Genomic DNA, 21407 nt, shown 5'->3' with positions numbered 1-21407 from the left:
TGAGCTGCAGAAAACCGTGGCCTCCCCGTTTTTATCGATTGTCATGTCCCCGCTTCTCTCGGAGCCTCACATTCCACAACACGCCATGCAAGAGATGCAGCGTGCGTCATTTTCCCAACCACGGAAGACGTGCGCTTTCCCCATCGATCCCCGCCTCCCCGACGACGACGCACGAGGCAATGGCGATAGGCGCCGTCCTCCGCGCGTTGCCAGCCCACATGCTTGCGCCCCGGGACACGAACATGCGCCTCGTCTCTGCTGTGCCTGCGCTGTCATCCTCCTCCACCTCGATCGATCGATTCCCCCAACCACTCGCCACCGCCGTCTACCCGATCGACCCGAACTCTATATAAGCCTTTCGACACACGCACCGATCGATCGATCACTGCGCGCGTCCTCTTCGCCGCACAACTCGATCTTTGAGTGACGAGCTAGGTGCAGGCGTGCACCTACGAAGCTTAATAATCAAGAGATGGCGGTGAGCTCCAAGAGGGAGGCCTGCGTGCTGGCGGTTCTCGTGGGGCTCTGCATTGTCGTGCGGACGGTGGTCGCCGGCGGCAGGATCGACGACGGGCTGGTGCTGGACTGGGGCCACGGGAACGTGTCGCCGGACGGGCAGGTCATCTCGCTGTATCTCGACCGGGACGCCGGCGGCTCGGGCTTCCGGTCCAAAGACACGTACATGTACGCCCGCACCGACCTGCAGATCAAGCTCGTCCCCAACAACTCCGCCGGCACCGTCACCACCTGCTACGTAAGTCCCCTCCGGCCATGATAATCGATCGATCAATATAATGTGCAATTCTAATCTGTATATCCGTGGGTTCATGCAGTTCATGTCGGAGGGGTCATGGGCGAACCACGACGAGATCGACCTGGAGTTCCTCGGCAACCTCAGCGGGCAGCCCTACACGCTCCACACCAACATCTACATCAACGGCACCGGCCAGAAGGAGCAGCAGTTCCACCTCTGGTTCGACCCTACCACCGACTTCCACACCTACTCCATCGTCTGGACTTCCCTCCACATCCTGTGAGTACCCATTCTCACAACATCCCAACTTAATTATCCATGGAGTCACCAAACTGACAATCGAAGTGAATTGCAGCGTGCTTGTGGACGGCACGCCGATACGGGAGTTCAGGAACAACGCGAACAAGGGCGTGGCGTACCCGTCGTCGCAGCGGATGCGGCTGTACGGGAGCCTGTGGGACGCCGAGGACTGGGCCACGCAGGGCGGCCGCGTCAAGGCGGACTGGTCGGCGGCGCCCTTCGTCGCGCAGTACCGCAACTTCACCGCCACCGCGTCGTCGCCGGGAGGGTACTCCTACTACGACCAGGAGATGGACGCGACGGCGCAGCAGAACATGAAGTGGGCGCGGGACAACTACATGGTCTACAACTACTGCGCCGACACCAAGAGGTTCTCCAACGGCTCGCCGCCCGAGTGCTACATGCCGTAGAGATCCAGTTAAGGCTCCCCATCGGGTGCACTTTGAGTGCAGACTCGATGGATTACACATAGAGCAGAGTGCAGTAGGGAAAAGGGGTATACACCCATGGTAGCGTTGACCTCATTTCTTGTCAGGACCGATTCATTCTTTTATTGTAAAAAATAAGAGTAAATAGCAAAATGCATACACGATTACGACAATGGATTCAGTAATCAGTAGTCTGCCAGCTGAACTGTAAATTCTTATTCGGGTGCGTTTAGTATCCTCGGCCCATTTTGGGATCCCTGGGGAAGGCCGTAGGGGGTCTAGCTTCGGACAAACTTGTCGACTTTGTATGATGGCCCTATCAAGGGTTATTTAGGCATTGTGGAGATTTTAGCTCAGGTTGTTTGATTGCATGGTTTGCAGCCCATGGAGGAGCCTAAAAATAGGTTGATGTTTGGTTGTCACCACAATAGTGAGTGTGGTAACCTCTTCTCACATGTGGTGAGGTTACCAGGTCATATGAATAGCACACATAGTAAGCATGCATATCGTAGCACAGTAGTTAACTTAACATAATACCAAATTGGACATATAAGTTCTGACGATCGACATTGAGGAGTCCTAGACACACAAGACACCGATGTCCATAGTCTACAAGAGAAAAACAAGTCTAGCTGCCTCCCGACCCTCACGACCCCTCCCGACCCCAACCCTAGCCGCCTCCCGCCGCCGGCAGCGCCGCCGGGGCAAAGACCTCGGGGCGTGGCGGCGGCCTTCCCTTGTGACGCGTCGAGGACGGCGGCCATGGAGTCTCTCTCGTGCGGCGGCGGCGGCCCTCCCGCCTCCCGGGGCGGCGGTGGTCTGATGAAGATGGAGGGGCAATGGCGACCCTCCCGCCTCCCGCATGGGTGGACGGGGGCGGCGGCCATAGCCTGTGCGATGGCCTCCCCGCCTCCCATCGCCGGCACGCCGGTGGTGGCTGGTGGTGGCGGACATCGCTTTTTCCTCCGCCTCTCGCCGGTGAGGGGCGATGATCTTGGGCTTCTCCCGCGGTACGAGGTCGCCCGGGGCAGCAGCCTTGGGTTCGACGGTGGAGGCGGCCTTCTTCTTCGCCGGAGGAGGCCGGCTGGTTGCTGGGGTGGCGGATCACGAGATCCCTCTACCCCGGCGATGAAGATCTAGTCGACGACGAGCTAGCGGCGAAGGGGCCACCTGTGAACACCGAGCCTTGACTTCGTTCTTAGCGGATGATGGCGGCGGCTATTGGCGTTGTTCCCCTACGAAGGCATCATCTTTGTTGGCCTCTCCGTTTGCTCTCGCCGAGTTGGGGACTCGCGACTGTCGGTGAAAACCGTGTCAAGATTGGCGGGCGATGGCGGCGTTAAGCGTCGCTTCCTTCTTGAAGGCATCGTCGTCGCAGTCCGCGGGAACTCACTCGTGCTGCTCCGGGGGAAACCCTAGATCCAGCCAGGATCGGACGATGGCGGCGCTTCCTGCGTCGTGCTACCTCTTGGGGCATCATTTTTTGGAGCAGCGGCTAGATGGAGGTGGTTTTTGGTGGAGTGGTGTTCATCTACCACGTTGTCGTCGATGATTCTCAGCGGCGTGGAGCTGCGGGGTATCGAAGACGGGCGAGGATTGCTGGACGCGGGCAGGATGGTGGAGCTGTTTGCTCGTTTTGGTGACATCGACGGCAGGCCCGGCACGGTCAATACGTTGATCTCGCTTGGAGATGGGTTCGAGATAGATGGCGGTTGCGAACTCTGCGATGTGTGCAATGGCACACCCTCAGGGTTTTGCTTTTTGGATGATGTGTGTTGGTGTACCGTCAGGGAGTATGGCCTTGTTCATGGTCCCCCTTCATCGTAGGTATAGCGAGTTGTCGCTAGGAAGGAGGCTTCGAGATTGATCTTTGTATTCCCCTTGTAAGGTATTGCGAATAATTTAATAAAGAAGAAAGTTGTGTGCATCCTTTGGATGCAGAGGCTGAAGCTATGCTCCTTGATCGAAAACAAAACAAGAGAAAAACAAGTGCCTCGAGCTCATGATGCACATACATTGGTAGAGCTGGTGTCACGGAAAACAGAAGGAATGCACTAACAATGTACTTGGGCAAAGCATCTGGTCCGATGACACTAGCACTGTCATTATGAAGTAGAAAAGCTACATCATTGGCCTCGAACATTACTAAGTTGGTGCCTCGTATGAAGTACCACCCACAAGGGGAAGGAATTGTCCCTAGACCAAATCTAGTATACAAGCAATACTCTTGCACATAGGGCAGTGTACAGATCCCCTTGCCTTAGATTTTGGATTATTGTAATCGTTGACACAAAGCATCGCACACCAGTCACAATTGGGAGCCTAATATTTACATAGCACAAGACAAGCTAAGGGATGATCCTGCAAGACCATGGAGCATGTGATGCATGTAAAATGCATACATGAGCTTTTTCATTTATTGTTGCATATTTCCACTTATTTGCATCTTATATAATGTTATATCCATGTTTTATAATGTTTTATGGGGATTTTCTAATGATTTCTTTTATTTGGTTTATAACTCTGCAGAAACAGAAAACTCATGTTTTGTGTATTTTTAAGTTTTGCACGGACCTTACAGAACTCAAATGGACCTTGGCTTTTTGGAGCGTTAATATTTTTGCAAAAGGACCAAATTGAGCACTTGAAGTACACAAGAGGGCCCACGAGGCCCGAACGATGCCGGGTGGCGCGATCACCCCTAGACCGCACCACTGTACCCCGTTCCCTCGTCAAGTGTCGGATGTCGTCCATTTTCGTATGGTTCTCTTCGGGTTGACCTAAAACCGAATATCAAAAGGGTCCCCAGAGCGATCATGCAGAGATGTGGCGAGGAGATTGAAAACAAAGAAATAGAGAGACATAAGGCTGTCGTCGGAGGAGTTCAGAGGGGGGAAACGCTGTTGGGATCACCTCCCGTAGGCTCCACCCCCTCCGACGTGTTCATCATCACCATCTACAGCAACACCATCTTGAAACCTTCCTATGGTAATCTCTTGGAAAACATGATGTGTGGTACAATCTATTATTTTCCCATGATATATTGTATCTATGTCTAAGTTTGAGTAGTGATATGTTCTTCGCAATTGTGAAATACTTTGTTTATTGTTTGCATACAAGTATGTTATCTTCTATGATGGTCTTATGTACTGATTTATGAGTGCAGAGATATATTGGGGGATGCATAAGGTTGTCACCGTTGCATGTTTCTAGGGGAGGAATGGACGAACCAACAGAAACCGTGCCACGAGTCTTATATACATGCTATATTAATTCATGGTTAATTAACTGGGAGTAATATATTGGAGACCTTAGAACTTAAAGCAGTGGTTGAACATATTTGTCTTAATGAAACCCCTTGTTAGCACATTCACTTATCTTATGGACCAATCACTAGGGTATGTAAGGACACCTTACTTGGTTGCACATATATGGCTCCACCTAGAAGAAATAATAGACTGTCTTTAAAAGTGTTAGGTGTTAGGCGTCTAGCTAGTATAAGTTATTATGTGCTTCACTAATTATGCCAGTCAAAACAAATGAAATAATAATTTGCCAGAATACTTGCTCCCTAGAGTTACCCTCTCTTTACTTTACTTGCATTAGAGAATTTTACTTTCCGTATTTACTCAACAGTTTATAGTTTTCTAGTTATAAGTAAAAAATATCTTACACACTTTTGTTCATTGTTTTGCATGAAAGGCCATATAAGTGGGTTATAGGGATTTCGAGAATAGACGGTTTACCTTCGCCTTCTCGTGGGTTCGATACTCAAATACTTATCGAATTGTACTACATTAATTTTCTACACCTGTGGATTATGAGTATGCAATATTGATATGTTTTTGCATGGCACTAGGAATTACAAGATCATCGTCATATCACATTGTGCTACGGAGTTAAACCATCGAAAAATGCAAGAAAACACTGACATAATGAACAAGGAAAGTGGGCATCTTGTGTAATATGGACACAGAAATCTCAGAGATGGAGTTGACGAACGTAGCATATTGCTAACCATTGTATTAGTGCAGTTCACATGGATAGATAACTTCATCATCCCTTGATTACATTGTCCTAGAGCAATCATCGGCCAAATATCATTACACTTATGAACAAGCAAACATGACCTCATAGTATGATAGTAAATGAGCCAGTGAGATAATCCACCATGTAGCAAATACCATGGATAACATCTATGCTTGTACACATCACATGCTAAATGGCGATTATCCAATCATACTTACATGCTTAATAACAATCATCGGCCAAAGAACACAACACATATGTGTAAGCAATGTAGACCTTATAAATACTCAATGCACAATAGTCGCCAAGATAATCATACATTTAGCATGTACAAAGTATTACTTATGATGTACAAAGTATTACTTATGTTGTCGTACTCAACACTTGCTAAATGTTGATCATCTCACTTCTACTAACACATAGCGTCATCTCATAATAATCTTCCTACAAATGAATAGAACTAGCATATGAGCAAGTAATGGATGAAGAAGCATCCAGAAGTCTTCGAAAATGGTCATGCAAAACAACCATGCCTCCTATGAACTTTAAATCCAGTTCATCGTTAATCCGCGAAAGATCTATAGTGAATTTTCCGTACATGCGAGCAACAACTACTAGGTCGAAGTACCACATTACTGGATTCCCCAAAACCATAACATCAATCTCCAAAATATCGATGCCGGGGAAGAAAGATTGCGAGGGTATAGGCATCAAGTTGCCGATGATGATGTTGACGATGCTATCGAGATCAGGACCTTACTACCTCCAATTCTCACAGATTTAACCCTAGCCTATCAGTTACCGTAACAGATCTAATCTGCATGTCATTGGGATCTCTAGGACTATGCATGTTTGTTTAGATCCACGAAAAAGGAGCATTCGAGAAGATAGTAGTTGTGGTTACTGCCATTGGTGGTGGCCAGTCATGGCCGAGGTCGCTGTGCAGGCCAACGCATCCCTCTCTCTTCCTCGGCCATGGTGTATGCCGCTTGGCGCTTCGAGTCTCGTCCCGCTCTTCCTCATCGTGGCAAAGTGGTGGATTCGTCGGCGGTAGTGCAATTGCCATAGTGATGTGACAGGAGGGGCATGCGAGTTAGAAGGGGGAGAGTGATAGGAGGGAGAGTGGGCGGTGAGAAGATTTCATGGCGCGTGTTCTTGAAGAGAAGCGGTGTCACCCTCTCCTTCCCCGCGAGTGTAACCAAGAGGTGAGAATGGGCCAGACTCCAGGGGAACGTCCGATTCGGCAGTTTCTACCAGTGCAGGCCTAGACGTGCTTTAGGAACCGTGTTAGACATGACGCAGAGTCCTACCAGGAAACCAATCGGGTCGAATTCTGCTACACCCAGTGTGACCAACATCTTCGGTAATTGGCTCTACGGGATCGATCACAGATTTAGAACGTTTATTAGGGTGGGGGCGCTTGCCATTATATGGTCGCTATGGCTGTGTAGAAATGACAAAGTTTTTAATGATAAGAATTGTTCTCTCTTACAGGTTATCTACAGATGTACCGCTACTCTCTGTTCGTGGTCTGTGCTGCAGAAGGTGGAGAACCGCGACCTGTTTACGGAGGTCTGTACACGGTTGGAGGACACTGCGAGGGATACTTTTTCCCTACATGGGTGGCAGCATAATCTACGGATTGGGCCTCCGCCTTCACCTTAGGCGTTTTACATTTCCTCATGTCTGATATGTAATTCGCCTTTTTTAGCTCACCAGAATATTGAGATTCTTTAAACGGCTATGTGCATCTTAGCTATGGAGAGATCGGGTGTAATTGCTTTCTACAAGTAATAAAGCGCCCATTATCAAAAAAAATACCCTGAGTATCTAGCTGGAGCCCTAGACGCAATTCCCTCATCCATTGTTTCTTTCCTCAGCTCGACACCGTGGAGTACCTCCTATTTTGAGTTCCATCAATAGGTCATCCATGGCAGCAGGCTCCAAGATTTCTCAGCCGGAGGAAAGGAGGGAGGAAACGGGAAGAACAGAAGGGGACTAGCCCTCGCCGATGTTCGCAGTAGGAAGCTCCATGAATTATCAACCAAAAGAGAGGAGGCGGGACACAAGAAGGAGGGGAGGAAACTAGGCCTCGCCAACATACATGGCAGCCGTGTTGTTACCGGCGAGCCCGTTCAGCAGCGCTGCTTGGACCATCGACGGGTTCCATGGTGCCGACCTGACTTAGAGGGATGTAGGTAGAAGAGAACGTGGAAAAAGAACATGTGGTCTACAATAGGTTAAAGAGAATAAGGCAGTAGCATGTCCCACATGTCCGTGCGCGTCATGCAGAATAGCCCATGAGCTGAGTGATACAAGCCGTTGAAAATAACTACTCACTCCATTCCATATTAGGTGTCGCTGATTTAGTACAATTTTATACTAAATCAACAACACCTAATATGAAACGAAGAGAATAATGTGTATCTTCACTAAACAAAATACACATATCATATAAAATAAATATTCAATTTACTAACATTAATCGGGCAAATCCATAGGTCGAATTTCCACCTTATTTGAGTTATGATGACACAAGGATCGTTCTTCTCATGGCTTAGAGGTCAGTGTAGCACACACGTCAGTGTTGAAGACACAGCATAAATACCATACATTTCCACTCAACGAAGCTGAATGATGTTGGGTAGCATAAGGTGATACGATCTAGCTGCCAGTTAGGTCGTGTTTGGTAGCTCGCATGATTTTGGGCCAGGCTGGATGGATTCCAAACGCAATAGTAAGGCGTTCCATGCAAGAAGTCTCGGACCGATTAAATCTCGTCTAAATGTCACAGTTGGAGGTGAGGTTGTGATGTCTACGCACGCTTCTATTCCTGTAGACAGTGTTGGGCCTCCAAGAGCAGAGGTTTGTAGAACAGCAGCAAGTTTCCCTTAAGTGAATCACCCAAGGTTTATCGAACTCCGGGAGGTAGAGGTCAAAGATATCCATCTCAAGCAACCCTGCAATTAAGATACAAGAAGTCTCTTGTGTCCCCAACACACCTAATACACTTGTCAGATATATAGGTGCACTAGTTCGGCGAAGAGATAGTGAAATACAAGTAATATAAATGATTGTAAGTAGTAATTGCAATCTGAAATAAAAATGGCAGCAAGCAAACATGTAACAGAACTTGTTGGAAACGGTGTTTCAATGCTTAGAAACAAGGCCTAGGGATCATACTTTCACTAGTGGACACTCTCAACAATGATCACATAACTGAATAAATAAATGCTACTTTCAAACACTCTCTTGTTGGATAATAAACACCATTTATTGTGTAGGGCTACAAGAGCACCCTCAAGCCGGAGTAAACAAGCTCCACAACATCCGGAGTTCATATTAAAGTAACCTCTAGAGTGCATAATAGACCGTTGCAATTTAAACCGAGTACTAACATAGCATACACACTATCACCAATAGCTATGAAAGGGGGAATAGATCGCATCAATATTATCATAGTAATAGTTAACTTCATAATCTACAAGAGATTACAATCATAACCTACGCCAAGTACTACATGATGCACACACTGTCACCTTTACATCATGGAGGAGGAATAGACTACTTTAATAACATCACTAGAGTAGTGATACGTCTCAAACGTATCTATAATTTCTTATGTTCCATGCTACTTTATTGATGATACCAACATGTTTTATACACATTATATGTCATATTTATGCGTTTTCCGGAACTAACCTATTGACGAGATGCCGAAGGGCCAGTTGCTGTTTTCTGCTGTTTTTGGTTTCAGAAATCCTAGTAAGGAAATATTCTCGGAATCGGACGAAATCAACGCCCAACCACCTTATTTTTCCCGGAAGGTTCCGAGCATCGAAGAAGTACCGGAGAGGAGCCGGGGGCCCCACACGCCGTGGCGGCGCGGCCAAGGGGTGGGGCGCGCCCCCTAGTGTGTGGGCCCACCAGGGCCCCTCCGAGGCTCCCCTTCCGCCTACTTAAGGTCTCCGTCGCGAAAACCCTAGACGGATTGACGAAACCCGAGAAAACCTTCCAGAGCCGCCGCCATCGCGAAACTCCAATTCGGGGGACAGAAGTCTCTGTTCCGGCACCCTGCCGGGACGGGGAATTGCCCCCGGAGTCATCTCCACTGCCATCTCCACCGCCATCTTCACCGCCATCGCTGTCTCCATGATGAGGAGGGAGTAATTCACCCCCGGGGCTGAGGTCTCTGCTGTAGCTATGTGGTTCATCTCTCTCTTTGTGATCTAGTTGAATATCATCTATGTGCTACTCTAGTGATGTTATTAAAGTAGACTATTCCTCCTCCATGATGTAATGGTGACGAGTGTGTGCATCGTGTAGTACTTGGCGTAGTTTATGATTGTGATCTCTTGTAGATTATGAAGTTAACTATTACTATGATGGTATTGATGCAATTTATTCCCCCTTTCATAGTCTGTCGGTGACGGTGTGCATGCTATGTTAGTACTCGGTGTAATTGCGTTGGTCTATCATGCACTCTAAGGTTATTTAAATATGAACATTGAATGTTGTGGAGCTTGTTAACTCCGGCATTGAGGTGCTCTTGTAGCCCTACACAATTAGTGGTGTTCATCATCCAACAAGAGAGTGTAGAGTAGTTTTATTATGTGATCAATGTTGAGAGTGTCCACTAGTGAAAGTAGGATCCCTAAGCCTTGTTTCCAAACATCGAATCTCCGTTTATTTACTGTTCTGTTGCATGTTTACTCGCTGCCATATTTTATTCAGATTGCTATTACCACTCATATACATCCATACAACTTGTATTTCACTATCTCTTCGCCGAACTAGTGCACCTATACATCTGACAAGTGTATTAGGTGTGTTGGGGACACAAGAGACTTCTTGTATCGTGATTGCAGGGTTGCTTGAGAGGGATATCTTTGTCCTCTTCCTCCCTGAGTTCGATAAACCTTGGGTGATCCACTTAAGGGAAACTTGCTGCTGTTCTACAAACCTCTGCTCTTGGAGGCCCAACACTGTCTACAAGAATAGAAGCACCCGTAGACATCAAGTAGCACATAGATTAATAGTGATACAAAGCTCATAATCACATAAAGATCACATGGGAGAGAGAGATGAACCACATAGCTACCGGTAGAGCCCTCAGCCTCGGGGGAGAACTACTCCCTCCTCATCATGGGAGACAGACAACGGCGATGAAGATGGCGGTGGTGTCGATGGAGATGACTCCGGGGCAATTCCCGTCCCGGCGGCGTGCCGTAACGGAGACTTCGTCCCCCGAAACTTGTCTTCGCGATGGCGGCGGCTACGGAACTCTTCGTGGAATATGACTTGATGATTTAGGGTTTTCGCGACGGAGAGAATATATAGGCGAAGGGGCGATGTCGGTGGAGCCAGGGGGCTCCCTCCCCATAGGTCGGCGCGGCCAGGGGGCCACCCGCGCCGCCATAGGGTGTGGGTCCCCTGCTGCCCTTCCTTGACTCCTCTTCGGTGTTCTGGAAGACTCCGTGGAAAATAGGGCCGTGGGCTTTTGTTTCGTCCAATTCCGAGAATATTTCCTGTGTAAGATTTCTGAAACCAAAAAAAGCAAAAAACAGGAACTAGCGCTTCGGCATCTTGTTAATAGGTTAGTTCCGGAAAATGCATCAAAACGATATAAAGTATGAATAAAACATGTAGGTATTGTCATAAAACTAGCATGGAACATAATAAATTATAGATACGTTGGAGACGTATCAAGCATCCCCAAGCTTAGTTCCTACTCGCCCTCGAGTAGGTAAACGATAACAAGGATAATTTCTGAAGTGACATTCTGCTATCATAATCTTGATCAATACTATTGTAAAGCATATGAAATGAATGAAGTGATTCAAAGCAATGGTAAAGATAATGACTAAACAACTGATCATATAGCAAAGACTTTTCATGAATAGTACTTTCAAGACAAGCATCAATAAGTCTTGCATAGGAGTTAACTCATAAAGCAATAGATTCTTAATAGAAGGTTTTGAAGCAACACAAAGGAAGATATAAGTTTCAGCAGTTGCTTTCAACTTCAACATGTTTATCTCATGGATAATTGTCAACACAGAGTAATATGATGAATGTAAGCAAGTATGTAAGAATCAATGCGCACAGTTGACAGAAGTGTTTGCTTCTAAGATAGAAAGAAGTAGGTAAACTGACTCAACATAAAGTAAAAGAAAGGCCCTTCGCAGAGGGAAGCACGGATTACTCATGTGATAGAGCTTTTTATTTTGGAAACATAGAAACAATTTTGTCAACGGTAGTAATAATTCATATGTGTTATGCATAAAACATCCTATAAGTTGCAATCCTCATGCATAGAATACCAATAGTGCTCGCACCTTGTCCTAATTAGCTCGGATTTCCATGGATTATCATTGCATTACATATGTTTCAACCAAGTGTCACAAAGGGGTACCTCTATGTCACCTGTACAAAGGTCCAAGGAGATAGATCACATTTGATTTCTCGTTTTTGATAAATCTCAACTTGAGGACATCCATACCGGGACAACATAGAAAACAGATAATGGACTCCTCTTTAATGCTTAAGCATTCAACAACAGATAATATTCTCATAAGAGATTGAGGATTAGTGTCCAAAATGATACTTCCACCATGATACATGGCTTTGGTTGGCGGCCCAATGTTCTTCTCTAACAATATGCATACTCAAACCATTTAATCATGATAAATCACCCTTACTTCAGACAAGACGAACATGCATAGCAACTCACATGATATTCAACAAAGGTGTAACAGTTGATGGCGTCCCCGTAAACATGGTTACCGCTCAACAAGCAACTTATAAGAAATAAGATACATAAGCGACATATTCAATACCACAATAGTTTTTAAAGCTATTTTCCCATGAGCTATGTATTGCAAAGACAAGGAATGAAATTTTAAAGGTAGCAAGCAAGCAATTTACTTGGAATGGCAGAAAAATACCACATAGTAGGTAGATATGGTGGACACAAATGGCATAGGTTTTGGCTCAAGGTTTTGGATGCACGAGAAGCATTCCCTCTCAGTACAAGGCTTTGGCTAGCAAGGTTGTTTGAAGAAAACTCAAGTATGAACCGGTACAAGCAAAACTTACATAAGAACATATTGCAAGCATTATAAGACTCTACACTGTCTCCTTGTTGTTCAAACACCTTTACCAGAAAATATCTAGACTTTTAGAGAGACCAATCATGCAAACCAAATTTCAACAAGCTCTATGGTAGTTCTTCATTAATAGGTTTAAACTACATGATGCAAGAGCTTAAACATGATCTACTTGAGAACTCAAAAACAATTGCCAAGTATCAAATTATTCAAGACAATATACCAAATTACCACATGAAGCATTTTCTGTTTCCAACCAAATAGCAATAAATGCAGCAGCTTTTAACTTTAGCCATGAACATTAAAAGTAAAACTAAGAACACAAGTGTTCATATGAAAAAGCGGAGCGTGTCTCTCTCCCCCACAAGCATGCTAGGATCCGAGTTTATTCAAATAAAAACAAAAATAAAACAAACAGACGCTCCAAGTAAAGCACATAAGATGTGACGGAATAAAAATATAGTTTCACTAGAGGTGACTGATACGTCTCCAACGTACCTATAATTTCTGATGTTCCATGTTTGTTTTATGACAATACTTACATGTTTTGCTTGCACTTTATAATGTTTTTATGCGTTTTCCGGAACTAACCTATTAACAAGATGCCGAAGTGCCGGCTCTTGTTTTCTCGCCGTTTTTGGTTCCGTAAAGGTCTGTTCGTGCAATATTCTCGGAATTCGACGAAACGAAGACCAAACATCATAATTCACCGAGACGGACCAGGACACCGAAGGAGACCCGGAGAGGAGGCCCAGGGGCCCCACACCATAGGGTCGCGTGGGTAGGCCCCTGGCCGCGCCGGCCTATGGGGAGGGCGCCCTGGTGCCCCTCCTGCGCCGCCTCTTCGCCTATAAGACCCCTTTCGACCTAAAAACGCGATACCAATTGACGAAACTCCAGAAAGACTCCGTGGGCGCCGCCACCATCGCGAAACTCCACCTCGGGGGACGAAGTCTCGTTCCGGCACACCGCCGGGACGGGGAATTGCCCCCGGAGTCATCTCCATCGACACCACCGCCATCTTCATCGCCATCGCTGTCTCCTATGATGAGGAGGGAGTAGTTCTCCCCCGAGGCTAAGGGTTGTACCGGTAGCTATGTGGTTAATCTCTCTCCCATGTACTTCAATACAATGATCTCATGAGCTGCTTTACATGATTGAGATCCATATGATGAGCTTGTAATCTAGATGTCGTTATGCTATTCAAGTGGATTTTACTTATGTGATCTCCTGGAGACTCCTTGTCCCACGTGTGTAAAGGTGACAAGTGTGTGCACCGTGTGGATCTCTTAGGCTATATTTCACGAATACTTATTCACCGAGTTATGATTTGAGTTGGATGTCTCTATGAAATTTTGGTGTGTTAGTACCTCCTATGAATGCTCACAAAGTGACAGCATGGGGTGTTTATTAGTACTTGGGAATACATCTTTAAGGTTTGCCTACATGATGAATTAGTGTTCGTTATCTTGCCGTAGAGTAATTCGGAATAGCATAGTGAAGTGCTTATATTTATATTCAATTATGATTGCAATGTTGAGAGTGTCCACTAGTGAAAGTATGATCCCTAGGCCTTGTTTCTAAGCATCGAAACTCCGTTTATTTACCGTTCTGTTGCATGTTTACTCGCTGCCATATTTTATTCAGATTGCTATTACCACTCATATACATCCATACTACTTGTATTTCACTATCTCTTCGCCAAACTAGTGCACCTATACATCTGACAAGTGTATTAGGTGTGTTGGGGACACAAGAGACTTCTTGTATCGTGATTGCAGTGGTTGCTTGAGAGGGATATCTTTGACCTCTTCCTCCCCGAGTTTGATAAACCTTGGGTGATTCACTTAAGGGAAACTTTCTGCCGTTCTACAAACCTCTCGCTCTTGGAGGCCCAACACTGTCTACGTAAATAGAAGCGTGTGTAGACATCAAGCTATTTTCTCGGCGCTCGTTGTCGGGAGGAAAGGTAAAAGGCACTCACACTCCGGTCCCAGGTAACTAAGTTATTTTCTGGTGCCGTTGTAAGTGTTCGAAGCTATTTCCTTTAGATCCTGCAATTGCATCTTTTTGTTTCTTGTTTTTATTTTTCACTAGTTAGGCATAATGGAAAACAACAATGAGCTTTTTAATCTATTTCCTGAGTTAAGATATGAATTGTTTGATGCAAAAATTAAAAAACCTATGGAACCTTATCTGCATGATAGTAGCAATGTTATTAGTATGAATGCAATTACTGCTAATGCTATGGAAGAGTCTAAGCTTGGGGAAGCTAGTTTATATAAAAATAATCTTTTTTGCTCCTCAGCTTTCGAAGAAATATTTTGCTCTGATAATGCTTTATCTCTCATATGCGATAACTCTAATGATGCTTCTGATATTTTAAATCCACCTGCTGAAAGTGTTTCATATAAAATACCTATGAAAATTATTGAACATGTTATGGATAACCGCTATGAAGGGGATGGAACTGTCCATCCTGGAGATCATTTAGTGTTTTTGCATGAATTATGCGGGTTATTCAAGTGTGCAGGTATCTCTATGGATGAAGTTAGGAAGAAACTATTCTCTATATCGCTGTCTGGTAAAGCGGCGCATTGGTATAAATTGCTGAAGAATGGGCATTCTCTTGATTGGAAGGATATTGTGCCTCTATTTTACTCTAGATTCTATCCTCCAAGTGAAATTCACAAAGACCGGAACCGCATATATAATTTCTGGCCTCATGATGGAGAGAGTATTGCCCAAGCATGGGGAAGATTGAAGTCTTTAATGCACAAATGCCCCATTCATGAGCTTCCTGGTAATATCATCATTGATAATTTCTATGCAAGACTTTCTTTTCAGGATAAAACCTTGCCTGGATACTACTTGTTCTCGGATCATTTACACGCAATGAAGAAGAGTTTAAAAGGGACCTTCTTGATCGGATTGAGGAGAACGCTGAAGATTGGGAGAACGACAAAGGTAGAGAGTCAGGTATAAATTATGATTATGAATGCATTGAAACTTTTGTGGATACTGGTAAATTTCGAAATATGAGTGCTACCTATGGTCTTGACTCTCAAGTTGCTACAAATCTTTATAAAGCTTTTGCCTCTCATTTTGAATTGCCTAAGAAGAATTTTGATAAGTATCATGAACCTTTTAAAGAGGCTTGCATGAAGGATGAAATTGTTGTTAATGATTGCAATAAACATGCTCAAACTCCTAAGAATGCTATTTCCTATAAGCATGTTAATTTTTGTGGAATGCATAGACCTTGTGGAATTAATCAAATCAAAGATGAATATTGTATCCATCATATTAATGAAAAAACTAGAAAGTGGTTTAGGGCTCTAGATGATCTTGGTAAAAAGGTTTGTGCCCTCTATCCTTTTATTTGTGAACTTTGCCATAGAGTGGGTCATTTTAATTTTCAATGCTCTTCCAATGATAATTTGAACCCCATGAGTGCTGCAAATTTGTATTGTGATGATGAAATTACTCCTAATCAAGCATGATGAACTTACTTTATTTTTGTGGTGTGAAGAGTTATCAAGAAAAATCTCTTTGTTACATATGAGTGATCTTGATATTGATGATGTCCTGCATGGGTGTTTTTCTTATTGCATTGATAATTTCCATACAAATACTTACATACAGAATATTTTAGAAGATGACACTTTGCCAAAATATGATAGGACCGCTGTGTGTTTTGAACTTATTAATGAAAAGGAGGAATCCTCCCAAGTTTCTTCTATTGTTTCTGGAAATAAATCAGGTTGTGTGGAGAAGCCCCCCTTCAAGCCTCTTCCTCCTAAAGAAGGGAACGCGGAGAAGGAAGAGAAGAAGAAGAAGAAGGGAACGAAGAAGAAGAAGAAGAAGAAGGGGAATAAAGAGAAAGAGATAACGATGGGTAACCGTAAGTATGTTGCTCCCAATGATTATTATGATAATGAATCCGAATACAATGATCTTCCTATGCCCTTTACATACATTAGTGATCATGATTTGGAAGAGCACACTACTTTTGATATTGAAAATCTCTGGGAAACTAATTCTGAAAACGATGATGTTAATAATTGCCATAATATCAGTACTGTCCATGCTTCCTCCCATAATGATATAGAAAGCTCTAAGCTTGGGGATGAGGTGTTTGAAAATCCTTTTGCTACTGATCATTATTTGTTTGATGCATCTCCTTCTAGTAACAATGATGGTATGGTCATAGATGAACATACTGTGAAAGATAACTATTCTATTTCTTACGATGACGCTATGCCTCCAACCTTTGATGATTATTATAAAGAATGCTATGATATAGGTTATAACTATCCTTATGAAAGTTGTCATAGTCATGATTGGATTGCCAAAAACAATTCCTTTAGTATGCAACTTGTTTACCATGTTCAAATTCTTGATAATAATCCTGCTCCAATTACTATTAATGAGAAGAATTCTTCTTGTGCCAAAATTAATGATACTTTTATGCATATGAACCATGATAAGAATGTTTTAAGTGGTGGGTATATTGTGGATTTCATCAATAATGCTACTGAAAGTTATTATGAGAGAGGGAAACATGGTTATATGCATCTTAATAATATTAAGTTTCCCCTCTTTATGTTGAAATTTTTGAAGTTACCCTTGTTTTATCTTCTTATGCTTGTCACTTTGTTCTTCATGAATTTATTTGTGTACAAGATTCCTTTTCATAGGAAGTGGGTTAGACTTAAACATGTTTTGAACTTGCTTTTTGATGCTCTCTTTTGCTTCAACTCTCATCCTTGTGCGGGCATCGTTAAAATTGCTGAGCCCATCTTAATGGCTATAAAGAAAGAACTTCTTGGGAGATAACCCATGTCTTTATTTTGCTACTGTTTTGTTGTGTCTTGGAAGTTGTTACTACTGTAGCAACCTCTCCTTATCTTATTTTATTGCATTGTTGTGCCAAGTAAAGTCTTTGATAGTAATGTTGATACTAGATTTGGATTACTACGCGTAAACAGATTGTCTCGTCACGAATTTGGGCAGGGTTCTCTCGTAGGTAACTCGTAAAAATCTGTCAATTTACGTGCGTGATCCTAAGATATGTACGCAACTTTCATTCAATTTGAGAATTTTCATCCGAGCAAGTCCAAGTGCCTCTAAAAATTCGTCTTTACGGACCGTTCTGTTTTGACAGATTCTGCCTTTTATTTCGCATTGCCTCTTTTGCCGTGTTGGATGGATTTCTTTGTCCCATTAACCTCCAGTAGCTTTGTGCAATGTCCGGAAGTGTTAAGAATGATTGTGTCATCTCTCGAACATGTGAATTTTTGATTATGCACTAACCCTCTAATGAGTTTGTTTTAAGTTTGGTGTGGAGGAAGTTTTCAAGGGTCAAGAGAGAAGGATGATATACTATGATCAAGAAGAGTGAAAAGTCTAAGCTTGGGGATGCCCCCGTGGTTCATCCCTGCATATTTCAAGAAGACTCAAGCGTCTAAGCTTGGGGATGCCCAAGGCATCCCCTTCTTCATCAACAATTTATCGAGTTTCTTCTCTTGAAACTATATTTTTATTCGGTCACATCTTATGTACTTTACTTGGAGCGTCTGTTTGTTTTTGTTTTGTTTGAATAAATTCATGCTTGTGTGGGAGAGAGACACGCTCCGGTTTTTCATATGAACACTGGTGTTCTTAGTTCTATCTTTAATGTTCATGGCGGAGTTGAAAACCGTTTCGTTAATTGCTGTTTGGTTGGAAACAGAAAATGCTTCATGTGGTAAATGGTATAATATCTTGAATAATGTGATACTTGGCAATTTTTGTGCTCATATAGATCATGTTTAAGCTCTTGCATCATGTACCTTGTACCCATTAATGAATAACTACATAGAGCTTGTTAAAATTTGGTTTGCATGATTAGTTTCTTCCGAGTCTAGATATTTTCTGGTTAAGGTGTTTGAACAACAAGGAGACAATATAAAGTCTTATAATACTTACAATATGTTCATATGTGAGCTTTGCTGCACCTTTTATACTTGAGTTTGCTTCAAACAACCTTGCTAGCCTAGCCTTGTATTGAGAGGAATTCTTCTCGTGCATCCAAATCCTTGAGCCAAATACTATGCCATTTGTGTCCACCATACCTACCTACTACATGGTATTTCTCTCGCCATTCCAAAGTACATTACTTGAGTGCTACCTTTAAAATTCTATTCTTTGCCTTTGCAATATATAGCTCATGGGAAAATAGCCTTAAAAACTATTGTGGTGAAGAATATGTAGCTATGTATCTTATTTCTTATAAGTTGCTTGTTGAGCGGTAACCATGTTTCTGGGGACGCCATCAACTATTACCTATGTTGAATATCATGTGAGTTGCTATGCATGTTCGTCTTGTCTGAAGTAAGGGCGATTTTCATGATCAAATGGTTTGAGCATGCATATTGTTAGAGAAGAACATTGGGCCGCTAACTAAAGTCATGATCCATGGTGGAAGTTTCAGTTTGGACAATTAATGCTCAATCTCTTATGAGAATATTATCTGTTGTTGAATGCTTATGCATTATAGAGGAGTCCATTATCTGTTGTCTATGTTGTCCCGGTATGGATGTCTAAGTTGAGAACAATCAAAAGCGAGAAATTCAATGCGAGCTTTCTCCTTAGACCTTTGTACAGGCGGCATAGAGGTACCCCTTTGTGACACTTGGTTGAAAAATATGCTATGCAATGATAATCCATGTTAATCCAAGCTAATGAGGACAAGGTGCGAGCACTATTGGTATACTATGCATGAGGCTTGCAACTTATAGGATATCTTATACATAACACATATGCTTTATTACTACCGTTGACAAAATTGTTTCTAAGTTTTCAAAATGAAAAGCTCTAGCACAAATATAGTAATCCATGCTTCTCTCTGCGAAGGGCCATTCTTCTACTTTTATGTTGAGTCAGTTTACCTACTTCTTTCTATCTTAGAAGCAAACACTTGTGTCAACTATGTGCATTGATTCTTACATGTTTACCTATTGCACTTGTTATATTGCTTTATGTTGACAACTATCCATGAGATATACATGTTACAAGTTGAAAGCAATTGCTGAAACTTAATCATCCTTTGTGTTGCTTCAATGCCTTCTACTTAGAATCTATTGCTTTATGAGTTAACTCTTATGCAAGACTTATTGATGCTTGTCTTGAAAGTACTATTCCTGAAAAGTCTTTGTTATATGGTTCATTTGTTTACTCATTATCTTCATCATTGCTTTGAGTCGCTGCATTCATCTCATATGCTTTATAATAGTATGATCAAGATTATGTAAGTAGCATGTCACTACAGAAATTATTCTTTTTATCGTTTACCTACTCGAGGGCGAGCAGGAACTAAGCTTGGGGATGCTGATACGTCTCCAACGTACCAATAATTTCTGATGTTCCATGTTTGTTTTATGACAATACTTACATGTTTTGCTTGCACTTTATAATGTTTTTATGCGTTTTCCGGAACTAACCTATTAACAAGATGCCGAAGTGCCAGCTCTCGTTTTCTCGCTGTTTTTGGTTCCGTAAAGGCTGTTCGGGCAATATTCTCGGAATTCGACGAAACGAAGACCAAACATCATAATTCACCGAGACGGACCAGGACACCGAAGGAGACCCGGAGAGGAGGCCCAGGGGCCCACACCATAGGGCCGCGCGGCAGGCCCCCGGCCGCGCCGGCCTATGGGGAGGGCGCCCGGTGCCCCTCCCGCGCCGCCTCTTCGCCTATAAGACCCCTTTCGACCTAAAAACGCGATACCAATTGACGAAACTCCGGAAAGACTCCGTGGGCGCCGCCACCATCGCGAAACTCCAATTCGGGGGACGAAGTCTCGTTTCGGCACCCCGCCGGACGGGGAATTGCCCCGGAGTCATCTCCATCGACACCACCGCCATCTTCATCGCCATCGCTGTCTCCTATGATGAGGAGGGAGTAGTTCTCCCCCGAGGCTAAGGGCTGTACCGGTAGCTATGTGGTTAATCTCTCTCCCATGTACTTCAATACAATGATCTCATGAGCTGCTTTACATGATTGAGATCCATATGATGAGCTTGTAATCTAGATGTCGTTATGCTATTCAAGTGGATTTTACTTATGTGATCTCCGGAGACTCCTTGTCCCACGTGTGTAAAGGTGACAAGTGTGTGCACCGTGTGGGTCTCTTAGGCTATATTTCACGTAATACTTATTCACCGAGTTATGATTTGAGTTGGATGTCTCTATGAAATTGTGGTGTGTTAGTACCTCCTATGAATGCTCACAAGGACAGCGTGGGGTGTTTATTAGTACTTGGGAATACATCTTTAAGGTTTGCCTACATGATGAATTAGTGTTCGTTATCTTGCCGTAGAGTAATTCAGAATAGCATAGTGAAGTGCTTATATTTATATTCAATTATGATTGCAATGTTGAGAGTGTCCACTAGTGAAAGTATGATCCCTAGGCCTTGTTTCTAAGCATCGAAACTCCGTTTATTTATCGTTCGTTGCATGTTTACTCGCTGCCATATTTTATTCAGATTGCTATTACCACTCATATACATCCATACTACTTGTATTTCACTATCTCTTCGTCGAACTAGTGCACCTATACATCCGACAAGTGTATTAGGTGTGTTGGGGACACAAGAGACTTCTTGTATCGTGATTGCAGTGGTTGCTTGAGAGGGATATATTTGACCTCTTCCTCCCTGAGTTCGATAAACCTTGGGTGATTCACTTAAGGGAAACTTGCTGCTGTTCTACAAACCTCTGCTCTTGGAGGCCCAACACTGT

General features: G+C 43.6%; 1 protein-coding gene across 1 annotated transcript; it reads left to right on the top strand.

Annotated features, from left to right (window-relative positions):
• The first annotated feature begins 472 nt into the window (after window positions 1-472).
• LOC124678158 (xyloglucan endotransglucosylase/hydrolase protein 24-like) lies at window positions 473-1464 on the top strand. Its single transcript, XM_047214075.1, has 3 exons — window positions 473-754; window positions 834-1033; window positions 1110-1464. Exons 1-3 carry the CDS (start codon window positions 473-475, stop codon window positions 1462-1464), a joined length of 837 nt encoding a protein of 278 aa, XP_047070031.1.
• Window positions 1465-21407: the final 19943 nt, after the last annotated feature.

The sequence above is a fragment of the Lolium rigidum genome, chromosome 7, assembly GCF_022539505.1.
Source record: "Lolium rigidum isolate FL_2022 chromosome 7, APGP_CSIRO_Lrig_0.1, whole genome shotgun sequence".
NCBI classification, from domain to species: Eukaryota; Viridiplantae; Streptophyta; class Magnoliopsida; order Poales; family Poaceae; genus Lolium; species Lolium rigidum.
Note: the sequence above shows the minus strand (reverse complement) of the source record. Positions and strands in the feature narration are given on the sequence as shown.